At 38.3% G+C, this 15,744-nt stretch overlaps 1 protein-coding gene across 1 annotated transcript in view; it reads right to left on the bottom strand.

The window, feature by feature from the left end:
* ADCY2 (adenylate cyclase 2) overlaps positions 1-15,744 on the bottom strand; it is a 228,809-nt gene that overhangs the window by 32,079 nt on the left and 180,986 nt on the right. Inside the window, exons 16-17 of the mRNA XM_087760375.1 lie at positions 10,565-10,702; positions 635-754 (exon numbers count right to left, since the gene is read on the bottom strand). Of these exons, the coding sequence (XP_087616501.1) occupies positions 635-754; positions 10,565-10,702 (258 nt within the window). The remainder of the gene's footprint in view (positions 1-634; positions 755-10,564; positions 10,703-15,744) is intronic.

Below are 15,744 nucleotides of genomic sequence, written 5' to 3'. Positions count from 1 at the left end.
GATCCCATTTTTTGCAGGAATGTCCTTCCTCCTGTTCTTGGATGTGCCACTGTGCTTTTGTTCACACTAAGACATCTTCTTCAAATCAGTTCGGATCTTTTAAACAGTTTATATAGTGGCACATGAGTGTTGTCTTTCCCCCCTCTCACCCCACCTCTTAATGCAATGACAGAAGTGTGATGACCACAGATTTCACATTTACTGCCAGGTCAATGATGAAAATGGTGAATATTTTCAGGTCTACCAATGGTCCTTGTGAAACCTGTCTGCAGACTGACCTGGTTTTCTCACTGACAGCAATGTGGAGCTTTCAGTGCACAGTCTGCTTTGCAGTTGCTGTGTGTTCTCCTGATATCTTGTAACACCCATTTGTTGGCATGGGTGAGATATGCTGCTTAGTTATCAGACTGTTACCTGCTTTTTAATCTGACATTTATGAAAACCTCTATTTTCAGAAGTACCAACCTCCTTTAACTTCCCACTTCCTTCAAATGCAGTTGTAGGTGACTGAAAAAAAAATCAAGCTTTTGCTGCAGTCTTAAAAACTGGTGGGTGTTTAACTTCAAGCAGATCTGGCAACAATCAATTTAGTGTAATTGTTGTAAACAAACAAAGAAATGTAAAATGAACTTACCGGTAGGAAAAAACAGTTGTTTTGTATACACCACTGTGTCTGATTACTTGAATTAGGAAAACTTGCATTTGATGAATTAAGAACTGAGGGAAAAGCTTTCACAGCATTATCCAGGAAAAACTAGAGGAAAACAACATATAATCCATTAGCTTGTCAGCTGTTTAAGGTCAAAATAGAGAAGAGAAATGGAGAAGTGGGGAAAGCCTTGCCAGTAATCATTTAACTTCGGTATTTCACTGAAAATTGAAATAGAAAAGGGAAAATGACATCACTTGATTACTTGTTCCTGCATGCTCATACAAAAACAACTTTGTTAACCTCCATCTGACACTTTACATTTGAATAAAAGATGAAAGGCTCTTTGTTATGTTATTTTCATATATCAGAAGCTCACACACATGAGAGACAATGATGAAATAAATTCAGTATGAATAATTCCTGGGTTTACCTCAACTGAACCTCCTATTTAAACACAGGAAGAATTAAAGAAAGGCTAAGAAGTCTTTACTGAAGTTGATTTACACAGATGTAATCCTTCTCATAATAATGATAACGATAATATTGGTACTAATGTTATTGAAAAAGAAGAGTGGAACCAGTATCTCCTGGATCATCAGATTGTGCCAGTTGATGTCGCAGGTAATCATCATCATACACTACCCTTTGATGTACTGATCCAGTGCTTTCTTAACAAGTTAGATTTGACTACATTAATTCCACTGCTTTGAATCTCACCACTTAAACTGTTTCTAAGTTTAACCAGTATTCATGGCCAGTTCCCATGTTGTTTTTCCTTCTTGTGCTAATCTCATCCTTTAGCTTTCAGATAGCTCTTTTCTCTCCCTAGTATTTATGTTGCCAATATTTAATGCCAGCTCAGCCTTGACTGTGCTCAACAATCTATCTTTTTCTAGTTTCTTCCCAGAAAACAATCTCTTCATTCCCCTGATCATTCTAGTAGTCACCCTCTGTACATACCTCTTTCAGTTCAACCTTCTGGGTGACCAAAACTGCAAACACAGTTGCCAGATTTTATCAGAGTTGTGCAATAGCATTAATAGTAATTCTGCAGGTAATATGTTTTCATACATCCTAGAATGACAGCTCCGTTGCTCACAGCTACAGTCTTAATAGCTCACTGTGCCTCACGCAAGTGGGGCTCAGACAGATCATGATGTTACAGCAGCTTAACACTTTGCTGCACATTGACACAATCCCAGCCACTAACATCATGTTCAGCAAATGTGAGGCAGTTTTCCTTCATTGGGACTCACTTAGGTAAATGTGGTTTATACTTACCATTAGGTAAGAGCAGTCACATGGATGGTTATTGTGATTCAGCTGAGTTGTCATTAAACCCACATAATTAATTAAAATCCTGAACTCATTGCATCTCCATCTGATGAGCTTCCAATTTGTATCAGAATTTCTTGTCACTGCTCTGTCAGACCAACCACAATCTTGTGCTCTGTACTACTAAATTTCATCCTAGGTCTTTTACTCAAATCCTCAGCTGACTTATTCCTTTCTAAAATCCCCAGCTTTCCCTCACAGACATTGCTTGTCCCCTTAATTTCATTAGCAAATTTCACAGTCCCTCTCATACACTGTATATGAAAATCCACACCGGGCTGACCATTGCAGAGCTCCACATGTTGCCTCCCTCTCACCCGTTGCTTTCTGCAGGTAGCCAGTTTGTAACCCACCTCTAAATTCTTTCCCCATCCCTGTCTCTACCTACTGCCCCAAAGAAAAACTGCTCAGTTTCACTCAGAGTAACCAAATGTGGATCAAAATGGTTTATTGATTTACTAATTAACACTAGATGTGGTCAGCCACAACTCTGTATAGCCAAGTCTTGAAAACTTCCAAGGATGGAGACCCCGCAATCCCCCTTGGCAACATGTCCCAGCACTGTACCACATGCACAGTGACTTTTTTTTTTCTTTTTAAAGACTATCCAACCTCCCAAGCCACAACCTGTGGTCAGTACCCCTTGATATGTTTTATGGCACTTCTGAGAAGAGTTTGAAACCATTATCTCTGTAACATCCCTTCAACAGAAGCAGGACTGGTTGCGGACTTGCTAAGGCAATCGATATGCCAACTGCTACCGAGACCGCTTTACAAGAAGTTGGCACACACCTTTGTTTGTACACTTGCACTTACAGGTTGTCTTCCTTCACTAACATGCTTCTCTGACTGTTTATGTGCAACTACACATAATTAATCCACAATCAGTGAACTATACATTCAGGATCAGTATTAGTCATACAACAGATAAATCACAAAACCAGACCCTACAAAATGTTAATAAACACCTACAGATTTTGAAAAACCGTTCTACAGCTGATCTCAAAGAGGTCTAATCACACACACACACACACAGAGTTATATGCACATCTGCCCCTTCTCACAGGACGTGTGGGTAAAATGCACGCACTCCTTCTTGAGCGTGAGTTACCCTACTTGCACACCCGTCTTGTAAGGGCATGTGGGTGCTCTAGCTTTATGTGCACCTGTGCAACTCCCTACAAATTGTTAATGCACATGCTAGTGAGAAGGTACCCCACGAGCATGCGCACAGACGAACCTGAGGTGTGGGTCCCTGCTTGTCACAGCCCGCGCTGTTGCCCGCCCGGTTGCAGAGCAGGAGGCTGACAGTATCGGCCAGGGAGGCTGCTCTCGCTGGCTGAGGCAGAGGTGTGATGCCACAGGGGGCACTTATAGCAGTGTGAAAACAGGCTTTGACAGTCAGCTGTTTCCACTCATAGGTCTCTGCCTTCTGTTACAAATTTCCATGCTTCTTTTATACTTTTTGTCACACTGTTTCCTTCTTTACTTCAGAATTCCTTCTGAAGTCCCCTGGTTATTGTTTAACCCAGCTGATTCTGGTCTTCCTCTTTAACAGGAACAATTTTGGGCAAAGGCCCTCCAGACAGCTTTAAGTATTTAATCCCCCTCCCCATCCTCAACTATTTAAATTGACATCCATTCCTTAGTAGGTGTTGTTAACCAGGTCATTTGCCAAGGATGGGCAAAGGCAGTCCCCACATCCCACAAATAGTGCATTTTATTTTTTTGCAAACATGAAGTAACTGTATTTAGTATCAGAATCCCATCCTACAGAGCAAAAGATTATATACCATGAAGAAATCAAACACAATAATATTATATAAACATACATGTGTCTATATATTTACATATATATTAATTTCTATTAAAGCATTTTAATTTTGCTTTTGAGCTTTGTACAGGGCATTTCTGACCTATAAATGCTACCTGTATACACAGAATGCTATATGAAATGCGGGATATCTATGAATACATAAATAAATATAGAAAGGAAAAAAAAAGAATATGGAAATGTTGTCATCTCCCATGAGCCAAACAACACTTATTTCTGAATGATGTGTTTGTACTTGTCTTTCTTGTCTCTCATCAGTTATCTACCTCTGCTATCACGCTTTAGAGATACGTATTGTTCTTCAACATAGTATTTTTTTGTAAGAGACAGCTCAGTCCTACTAAGCAGTCACACCTACTCAAATGACTCAAATGAAAGCAATATTTTTTATGAATACCAGCGTTTGCCAGGGAACATCTGAGAACACTACCATTAAACTCTCATTTTAACTTCATATATTCTAACAGCTTTTTCTTTTCTTGTGTTCATATAATCTGCAATCTTCAGTTGTGAGTTTTTTGCCTCACATGATGCAAATACCTGCTGTGCTGCTATTTCTTTCAATAGGAGCCATGTGGTGACAGACCCTCCCCCCACAACATGGGATAAGCAAGTTAGTGCACCTCTCTTGTTATCTGACCAAGAATCTGCAAAAAGACTACGTAATACACTAGTTTAGATCTTACTAAAAACAAAGCCAACTTTCTCGCCAAGGTAGTTTCAACTCTTCTCTACAATCCACAAGGCACCAGAACCAAGGCGTCACAATGAACACGGTCTGATAGCGTGTAAATGTGGCCAAGTCAAATTGGTTCTATCTCACCTTACTAAGCAAGTGGGCTTGCTGATTTCCATGTTAATGTGCATAAAATACCATCCTACTGAGAAGGAAAGGTGGCAGAATTTAATATTAAGTGCACTAATCAAATCCACACTGAATCAAACAATTATGGACTAAACAATAAAATGTGTAAAGTTTTAATAGTTACTATGTGAACGGGTTGACCCTGTGACGCGTGGGCAGGAGAGAGAGAGCTGGGAAATACTGCTCCATTGAACTACTGAATCACAGAGTAAAAGGCAAAGTTAATTGATTAAAGTGCCACAGGTAGTCCAACTGTGGTCATCAACCTGTGGTAGCACAATGTCATGCAGTAGCCATCTGTAAAGAGAAATACTAATGTCATTTTCTGTGCAAAAAGAAGCCATAGGCTACCCTCAGAGCACTAACAAGTGCCCTTTTGCACACCAGCAAGAAACCCCTCAGCCCAGAGGTAAGCTTTTTAGGAAGTAGTTGCTCCAGGATCAGCAGTTCCAGAGCAGAGCTGTGCTTAATCAATGGAAACACATCAGCAGCAAAAACAAAGGTCTAGCATGCTACCAAAAAATGCAGCTCAATTGTATTTACAGCTCATGTTTAATTTGATCCCATCGTTGTTTTCTCTTCCTTATTATACAAAATTACACTGGAAATGGACATGTGAAGACTATAAAGAAAAGTATAAAAACATCTTTGTCACTGTCCTTTTCTCTCCCCACTACCTCCTTGCCTCATATAAACATGCAACTGTACTTTAATTTTCCACTGCTCCAGAAGAGCTATGCAATCTCCTCAAGACACAATGGTCTACAGTTTTTAGAGTGCTGTTGTACAAAAAGTTGTTCATGTTTGTGCCCTTTTGTGTGTACTCTTTTGTTCAGCAAAAGATAGAGCGAGAAGAGTATAGTTTTAAGTATGGCAGAAGCATGCAAGTCTGGTATCATAGGTTGAACTAGAGGATTTACATTTTTCTTAACACAAAAAAAATGAAGGAATGATGCTTTTGTTCAGCATTGCTCTTTTGTTTGAAATTCTAAGGAAAACATGCAGTACTCCTCTTCTTTGTTTTTAATTTTTCTACCAACTCTCCAAACACCCATGTGGCTTAGGAGAACTTTCTTCTCAAAATGTATATCACCGCTTCCTTTGAGAAATGACAGTTGGTCTGGCAGCTGACAGGAGGAATTTATCCCCAGATCCCCACATTAATGCCCCAAGAATAATATGGAGAATCCCAAATTCTGGTATCATTCCTCATCTTCACAAGCCCATAAGGAGAAGTTTAAGGAGAGCCTGGAATGCTAAGTACCTACCTAGACTATTAAGCATTTTTTGAATAAACAACAGGTGATGCTGAGATATCAGTAAGTTGGAAAAGGATTATGAAGATCCAGAGAGTACTGCACTGCATTTAATAGGATCTTTAGAGCATTTTGTCTCTGGGTTTGTACAAGACTTCTTTGCTTCAAAGTGTTCATGCATCTGCTTTATTTGGTGTCTCATGTTAATAGCCAAACTTACCAAATTCAAGTTGCTCAATAATTTAATTTCATTTTTTCTAAAAGTTTGTGTGCCAAGTGAAACTATATAACTATCTACATGTGCCCATGTATTCAAGTCCCAGCCTCCCTGTAGAGGCAATATGCAGTGGCAAGCAACTGCCTTTTTGGCAGCAGTGGCTCCCAGCAGCATTAGGTAAGGAGCTTGCTGGGCCTTTACAGACTCAGATACCACCACGGTATTTGACAAATATGGACTGATGCTCACTTATGTGGGTTCATCTTTGCTGGACTGTGGAGCAAACGATCATGTGACAGCACGACTGTATCTCTCCCCACACACTTGAATGACACCAGAACTGCTGCAAACATTATTTCAGGACGGTATCTCGCCTGCTAGTGCATCTCTGCTAGTCCAGTGTACCTAGACTGATTTTAGTAAGTTTCTTAAATCCTATCTATAATCTAGAACAGATTTGTGATGGGTATGTGTAATTTTTGCATGTACCACTTAAATGACATGACTGCAGCTGTACATGCCCCTTTCTCCTTCCAGCTCCTAGGACAGGTCAAGCTCTAAGCAGTGTCTGTTTATTCTTCTTAAAAGAAATGCATTGGCCACTCTCCAAAACAGGGTCTTCAATGTGCTAGGCACTGTGGGGACATATAATTAGAGCGTATCTGCCAAAGAGCTTGCCTATTAAAAATACAGCACTGAGCAAGGTCAGCAACTGTATTAACAGAGTTAGCTACACTAAAAGGAAGGTATGTTAAAGAAAGCAACTTTCTACTATGAGAATGGAAGCAGGTTTCCTTAATTATTTGTCATTATTAAAACATGGGATATCAGCCATGACTAGAGGGAGAAAAATACGGGACCAATACTTGCATCGTTTAAGGCAGCTCGTGCTCACACACTTACATTAAACAATGGAGCAAAAATACTCAAACCTCTGTCAGTCTTCACATTTCTAAAAACACGTTCTTTCAAAGGAAATAGTCCAGTTGTTCAAAATTCACTGCACAAAAGACAGGAAAGCAAGTAACATCCAGAGAAGGGCCACAAAAATGATCAGAAGGATGGAACATGTCTCCTATGAAGAAAGGCTGAAAGAGTTGGGATTGTTCAGCCTGGAGAAGAGAAGATTCCAGGGAGACCTTATTGTGGCCTTTCAGTACTTAAAGGGGGCTTATAAGAAAGATGGAGACAGACTTTTTAGTAGGGCCTGTTGTGATAGGACAAGGGGTAATGGTTTTAAACTGAAAAGGGTATATTTAGACCAGATGTAAGGAAGAAAGTTTTTACAATGAGGGTGGTGAGACACTAGAACAGGTTGCCCAGAGAGGTGGTAGATGCTTCATCCCTGGAAACACTCAAGAACAGACTGGATGGGGCTCTGAGCAATCTGATCTAGTTGTAGATGTCCCTGCTCATTGCAGGGGGGATGGATTAGATGACCTTTAAAGGTCCCTTCCAAGCCAAACTATTCTGCGATTCTATGATCCTGAATCTGAAAGTTGGTAGTTAGGGCATCTTCCTGGGACAGTATAGCCCTGAGGTCCTGTTGCTGTGCCAAGAACCATTCCCACATTTGATGCACAAGTCACTGAAACAAAGAGCTGTTCCAGGGCTCTTTCATCATGCCATATTCCTCGAGATCATATGAATCCCAGAGGATGGTGAGGCACAATAATTTGATGTATTGTATACAGTCATTCATTCAGCTTCCAAGAATCAACCCTTTTCAGTCATACAGTCTTACTATCTCTCTGAGATGTCTGGATTGTTTCCTGTAATATACTTTCTCATGTTCAGTTTAATGAGGGTCAGATTCGCAAAAACAGTTTTCCTCACCCATTGATTGTTGCCCTACTCTATATATGGCACCAGATCTGATACTCAATGGAAGCAGCATTAGTCACCCTCTCCCTTCAGCTAAGAAGTATTTGATACTTATGTCACATTAGCTGTTTTTTAACTTCCCTCCACTGATCATGACTATATACCTCTCAAACATGAAGCCTAGATTCAGATGTCTGCTGAAACAGCTAATTTGAAATAAAATTGCACCCCCACTCTTTTTTAATGTCCCTTGACCATAAAGACTGAGTTTTATTTGACATTTTGGTCTTAATTATGATTTATTAGGTGTGGGATGGTTAGACACTTTTTATCTCCATTAAATCTTAATGGCTACATTTTGCCTTTTTCTACTGAAAGAGTTCATGGAAATAAATGCAGTTAATGGACTCTGCTATTAAGTACATGTTGCTTGGAGATATAATAATGATACTTCAGAGTCTCTCCCACAATTTGCTATTAATATTAAGGAAATGCAAATTTCACAATCACATTTAAAGTCATTTTTGCTAGTCAAACTATTAAGGTTTAGTTTCAAGGTGGGAATTGTGCTTAAAATTATCATCTCATGAATATCATCGAACATGATTATTTGTAATACTGTAGTCATTACTGGTAAGGCACAAAGACTTTAAAATAAAGCCTATTAAGTTTTACTGTAACATTCAGTCCACATAAAAGTGGACTTGAACCAATAAAACTCAAAACTTTTTCTAGAGATGATGTACTGAACAACTGCTTTTTTTGCTAAAATGTCTTTTACTAGTTGAAGGCCAAATTTGAAGTGGGCTGTACACAATAGTAGAACTTCAGTCTAAGGAAAAAACAGTTGCTGACCGTATCTTCTTTTACACTTTTTAGCTTAATAACTAACCATATGGTTGCATGACCTCTAATCAAAGTATACTTTAAACCCAGGTAGGTTATTTCATTTCATCTTACACATTTATATAGTTCAAAATAAGAGAAAGCCTAATCTGACCTACATTTTACAAGCTACTCCATCTCTGGGTTTTGTCCTGTAGTATGCCAAATAACTTTTGCTTGGCTAAAGATCTTCATAATTAAAGATTATGAATGGCTCGCCATTCATAAAGGCATATAGTCTTCAGCTGAGGACAAGAAGTGATGGAGAATCAAAAACTTTTCAGAATAATTTGTTCCCATTGCTAACTGCATTCACTGCTAAAAAGTGAGCTTATTTTCTCATTTTGCAGCCACTGCTTCTTTGAGTTTTTCCTCTACCAGCCTTCAATTCAATTAGCTAAATTTTAAATTCTCGAACATGGAGTTGCTTTTGAGTCTACCACCTCTCCTTAAAAAAAGCAAGAGAAAGAAAGGAAAGTATCTACTTTTGTGAAAAGAAAACCAGCAAAAACAAGACTAGGATCATTCAACAGAAAAAATGGAAAGAAGGTTCTACCAGAAATTTCAAGTGCTCACATTTAAAAGTCACATTACATCATTACATCATTCTGACAAGTTTAGTACTTACTGTAACAAATGATAGGCTAAGGGTCCCCTGAAATGTTGTGGGAAAACAAAATAAAACAGTGTAGGTACTATCAATCTTTAAGTCTTTTACGAACCTCAAGTAACGAAAGTACCTGCAACTCAAGGAAGCACTAGAGTTGCAATTTCAAAACCACTGAAGTGCAAATCTCATTCACTTGAAATGTGACTAGTATCTATGCATTAATGTTGTAATGAAAACATTACCTAAATAAATATTGCAGTTCCCATTTTGCAGATACAGAACTGAGCTGGAACACTTTCACAGGTTTATGAATACAAGCAGGCTCAGCCAATAGGGCAAAACAAAGGAAGTTTTTTTGATCCCATACACTGCTCATCCCATTAGACAACACATCCTTCAGAATAAATGAGGACATTAAAATTCAGTTATGCAGACTAATGACAGATCTGCTCTGCATTTGCTATAGATACAAAAGAATAATAGAATTACATGGATTTTCCCTATCAGGAGAGAAAAGAAAAGCACAGGTAGAAATGTCTGAAGTAGAGGTAAGCCCTAACAAACTTGTAGTTCAGTACTTTTGAAGTTTCGATGTAACTTTGAATTTTTTTCCTTTTTCAAAAAAAAAAAAAAAAAGACAAGCATGTGAAATTCAATAATGTATACATTATGATCATTTTGTGATCAGCAGAGGAGCATCACAAATCTGAATAAAGCTTAGTTTGTTTCACACAGTCTTCCATGCATCCTGTGAGGAGACACTTCGTTCTTTCAGCAATACTCTGTTTTTCTAAGCAATGCATAGATGAGTGATTCAAACAGTTCCAACCTGGGATTTAACTATCTTCTATTCCTTATAAATTACTTTTTTCTTTAATAAATTTAGTCAAGATCCAAACCCTTGCTGAGCATCCTGTTTGCAGAGGTCCCCATTGTACAGTATGTTTTTTGTTGCTCTGCTTTACATTTCTGTCTCTGGCAATCACTATCATGTAGGTTCGACATCTAAACAAATAATGAACAAAAAAAAAAAAGATCTTAAAAGAAAAAAAAAAAAACAAGAAAAATTACCCCTTTTTCCCTTACCATGTTGAATACAGCCATAGTTAATATTATAGCAGTGGTTGTCAATGTAAGAGTGATCCGTGGCCAAGGACGGTTTGCAATTATTCCAGATGATTTCAGGATCCACAACAATGAAGCTGATGCTTTCTTGCTACATTGCTAAGTGCACAGAGTTTAAAAAAAGAGAAAACAAAAATAGCCTATTTAGTATATTTAATTACTATAAAAAAGAGTAGAATTAAGAAGGCTCAAGATTGAGGGCAGCATTCATTTTGAGACATTGTGCAGAAGTATTCAACTATTATTTTCTCATAAGAGTTACATATCATGATTACACATGAAACGAAATGCAAATTTAGTTAAAATATCTGCCATAATATCAATTCTGTTAAATAATTATTATTTGCAAGTACCTTATTAAACATTCAATATATGTTACTAATAAACCAAATACAGAGTTGACAGCAGTGTCATTACCTCTAATATCCTTAAAAAACAAGCAAGCAAACTGACCGCCCCCACCTCAATTGAAGAACAATATATAGTAGCCTCTGGAAACTTCAAAATGTAAATAATGACTCTGCAAAGTCTTTGACAGAGATACAGAGGTCTCCTCACACAGGTTAAAGGCTGTATACATAGATATATCCCTGGCAGTCTACAAAATAGTGGGGTTTCTGGGTTTTTCTTTCATTTCTTTGGAGACTTGTTTGATAATTCATTTTCAGTGAAAGGTAACTCAGCAAAGCAAATCAACCTTCCCTAAAGCTGTTTAGAAAACAAATAAGCATTTCATACAACAATCGGTCTTACAATTTGACACAAAGTGTATTTAGTGAAGGGAAATTTTTTCTTATATATAGTGGCAAAAATTAACAATAAAAAGCTCTGACTCATTTAACCTGCTTCTGAGAACACATTGCAATAGCCACCATTCATACATGCATAGTGCCTAGAGGCACAAGACGCTCACACAGAATAAACAACAACTTGTTGCACATCCAATATATATTAATTTTCCCAAAACTTTAGCAATGAGGATATAAGGTTGCCTAGAAGCATCTTGTGCCCTTTCCAAATGTCAATTTCAGCTATACTGAAACCTCTGTAAAAAAAGCAATGAAACCTTAAGGAACACGACAGTCTCACAAAAGTATTTGCTTTTAATCAACTAATTTTCTCTGTTTACTTAATATTATCAGAGATCACTTTACATATTGTTTTCACCCCAGCCACTGCAATCAACAGAGATACAAGCACAGGAATTCTCTGAAATGAGAAATCAAGCACTAAAAACTACCACATATAGGATTTAATTTACAGCACTTATCTATTAATTCAGGTTCAATAGCTACAGCACATCACGCTAGATTACACTACTACCCAACACATGTGATATAGTTTACGTGAGGGTCTTTCTTTGTCATACTGCACATAACTATTTCCCTCCCAATTACACACTATTTGGACAAGTCCACTATATGTCTAGAACTTTTTTTTACATATTGTTTCCTTTTATGACATGCAGTTTTCCATACTGGATTGGACAGATTCTGAGTGAATGAAGTCAGTTTCAGGAAAAGTCAAAACAATAATCAGAATCTCAAGGATGGACATGAAAAAAAAAAAAACAAACCACATAAACTCAAGGGACATGCATTTTTGAGCAAGAAACACCTGCTCAAATGCCTTTTTGAACTTTCAAACCTTGTTCTACACCCCTAAGTACATAGCAAATTTCAAGATAATTTGAATCCACATGTAGATTTTAGAAAAATTTTGTCATCCTTGCCACTTTAATAAAGTAAAAAGCACAAAGCCTAGATTGCTGCTGCTGCTACAGAAGGGGAGTGTTCAACTGGATGCAGGGAATGGCCCTGTGTGAAAATGATCATTCAGTTATCTGTCTAGCCTGCCTAACACCTAATGAGTCAGGGAGCATGGATTTATGGCAAATTAAAACGGTCATGAAATCATGCCTTAAATTACTCTTTGCCTTTGTTATAGCACACCTGGAGCTCTACTACAACAGTAAAATTCATAATAAAATGTATCTAGTTTAGGCCAGATAATTTATTTTCATCATTAGCTTCTTTTCTTGGAATTTCTTATCCCAAAGACTACATTGTTCTGTGATTTTCTTGGAAGTTTAGAAGTAGCTGGAATTGTTTAAGTTGGATTAGGGACAAAACTAGGCAGGAACACTGAGAAAGTATGAGGAATATAAAGTGGATAAGAAATAATGTAGACAAAGCAGTACATCATGTTGTCCTTTCTGAATTGTTACAGGGAGCTATACAGTTCAAGGGAAGTCTTTAGGATAAGAAATTCAAGGAAAAGAAGCTAATGATGAAAATAAATTATCTGGCCTAAACTAGATACATTTTCTTATTAATTTTACTGGTTTTAGGTTATCTGACTAAAGGCTAATCAAATTAAACACAAAGACCTAGTGATGATCAAAAGGCCAATGACAGATGGTGGAAGCAAAGTAACCTAATCAGCGAAGAATAGAAGCCACTGAACCTGCTGCTCCTGAGACCATCGAAAGAGAATGTTTCAGCCACAGTTTTTGATGGGAAGCCTACCAAGAAGCCTCAACGAAAAAAACTCTCTTTCCAGGATGCCCTGCAGACTAAGGGCGATTGCCGCCTAAAAGGATAGCATGCCAGCATGGGGTAGATAATTTTGCAATGGAGCAGAGAGAAACTTTGGATTGTGTAAAACATTATGGCACATTTTAAGGGCATTGTGGGTATGTGGAAAACTTACAGGATGTTTAGGGGACAAGACAAATGTGGATCAGGGACGAACAAGCATAGATAAATGGAGAAGAGAGGATGAAAGGAAATGGTTGCATGTAAGCACTTGTCTAGATGAGTCTATTGCATATTCTTATTAAATCCTACCTCTAACCATCTTCTGTGTAAGTGCAGTCCTTATTCTGAGCCTGCATGTGGTGAAAATGCTAGCAAACTTCATGCTGGACTGGATGGCAAGTAGTACAGGACAGGTGCCAGCCACTGGAGAAAGAGAGAGAGCATGTCTGAGGCACCTGAGGGCCTGGCTGCCAGCAACTGAAGTGTCTCAGACCAGTCCCGGGAGACACCCATAGGGTGTGGCGGGGAGTGTGTGTGCAACCATTAGGAAACTTCAAGCTGGACTGGCTGGTTAGTAGGAGACCTACATTTGGAGAGACACAAGGTTTGATCCAGTCACTGAGTAAAGGGGGCAGAGGCTGGGGATGGATACTGTATCGACTTAAAGTCCATACCGAGTGACCCACAAATGCGAGTGTGTCTGTGGATGACGACAGTCAGGGTGTGTGTATATTCCACTAGCAAACTTCAGTCCTGATCAGCCAGAAAGGAGGAACTAGACCATCAGTGTTTTTCATACTTACATGGCTGCTGCTTGCTTTTATGTGGGTGCTGGTAAAAGAGCTGGTCTCTCTGTGTATCTCTGTGGTTGGTCCTCTGTGTACGGTATATGCCTGTGTGTCTATTGGGAATACGTGCTCAGCCTCACTACTGGTTGTGCCTGGGACACGGTACTGACAGCCTCCCATTGATGGGGGTGGGACAGGAGGATCCCCTGGGTCTTTAATTCCACCAAATCGGGCTCCAGGAAGGAGCACTCCCCTGGCTCTTGAACTCCACTGGATTCAACAAGCTCTAGCAGATTCCATTTTCAATTTCAGAACTTTAAAAAACATGGCTCAGTAACAGATGCAAAACAATGTCATAAAAAATATGCTTTAATGTTTTTCTAGTGCTAAGCAATGTAAATTGATGGTTTCCTCTGCACAAACGAACAACTTGTGTTATGTTAATTCTGAAGGTAAAATTAAATTTCGCACAGAAAATCTCTGTTGAATCCCAATATCTAAATACACGAATGTTGGTGTCAAATGATGGAGACTTCTCAGACTTCTCTACTTCAACATCAAACCTTCCAATTGTTAAATTTAAACTTTCTTCATTTTTTTAAAGTAATCATTGAAAAAATTACAGTACAGAATTGCTGAGATTGCTTAGCAATGTCCATGCTGAGAACTGCATTTATTGCTGAGGACTACGTTATTGCTTTCCAAATACCTGTACACTTTTGAACAGACTTATGTAACTTCTTCACCAAAATTCCTTGCAATAATTCTAAATTTCCTTTGTTTACAAGATTTTTTATTAATATCACCTGACTTTGCTAATGTATTTTAGCAAGGAGGAACTAATTGGACTGATTTTCTACATCTCTTTAAAAAGCTATTTTTCTGCTTCCATTTAAAAAAAAAAAATGTTCTCTGGGCAAGTTTATCACTAAGAAAAGTTCTGGAGAATAAAATAAATTTCAAGAAACAATATATCATTCAGCCAGTGTGATTAATCAATAAAGAGATTCTATTCTTCCAGCTGCTATTGCTAAAATTACAGATACTGCTGGTTCTGACCTGAAGAAAAATGTGAGTGTTAGACTGCAGCTTCAAAAATGAAGTTGTAGGTAGTTATTTCCACTTGTAAAACAGAAGCACACCAGAACTCAGTGATGCATTTCTTGACAGGCTGTTTAATGCACAGCTCTGAGTTCTGGAGGGGAAGGACCACTGTTTATATGATACATCTGTCATGCCCACTTGGTTTGTTAAATAGATGACAGGTCTCTCTAACAGCAGCGAGAGCAGCTTACATAGGTTAAGCCAATGAGGCTGCTGAAAGGAAAATTTGTGACAAAACCCGGATTCACGCTAAAAATCTTTAAGCCATTGAGTAGAAATTCCTTGGAAAACATGAAAGAATACACTGTTGATCAGTAATTCTCTATGTGAATTAACAGATTTGCTGAACTTCATTTCACTTTTAAGCAGTCTAAATCCAGTCCATATATAGTACAACTGCAGCAGTTCAGTACTGCTGAAAATTTAGGGAACTCCTGGAAGCAGAAATGGAGTGGTGGGGTGATCATTAAATTCAGACTCTTACTAGCACTGGCAGAACTATGCAGGTTTATTTTGCTGATTCATTACCCTACATCCAATACTTTTTGCTTGTAAATGTTATGTCTCATTTGCAGTTTTCTTAGGAAAATGGAGAATGAGATGAAAGGAAGAAAGTAATCATTTCTAGAAAGCATGTAAGAAGGGTAAGACATCAGATCTCAGTAGCATTAGCTTCTGTGTTTATTCCAAGTGGAGCCGGCAGAATATG

This window comes from Nipponia nippon, unplaced genomic scaffold (genome assembly GCF_047370975.1).
Source record: "Nipponia nippon isolate SJK-2023a ecotype South Korea unplaced genomic scaffold, ASM4737097v1 scaffold_1, whole genome shotgun sequence".
NCBI classification, from domain to species: domain Eukaryota; kingdom Metazoa; phylum Chordata; class Aves; order Pelecaniformes; family Threskiornithidae; genus Nipponia; species Nipponia nippon.
The sequence above is the reverse complement of the archived record's forward strand: the minus strand, read 5'-3'. Positions and strand labels throughout refer to the sequence as shown.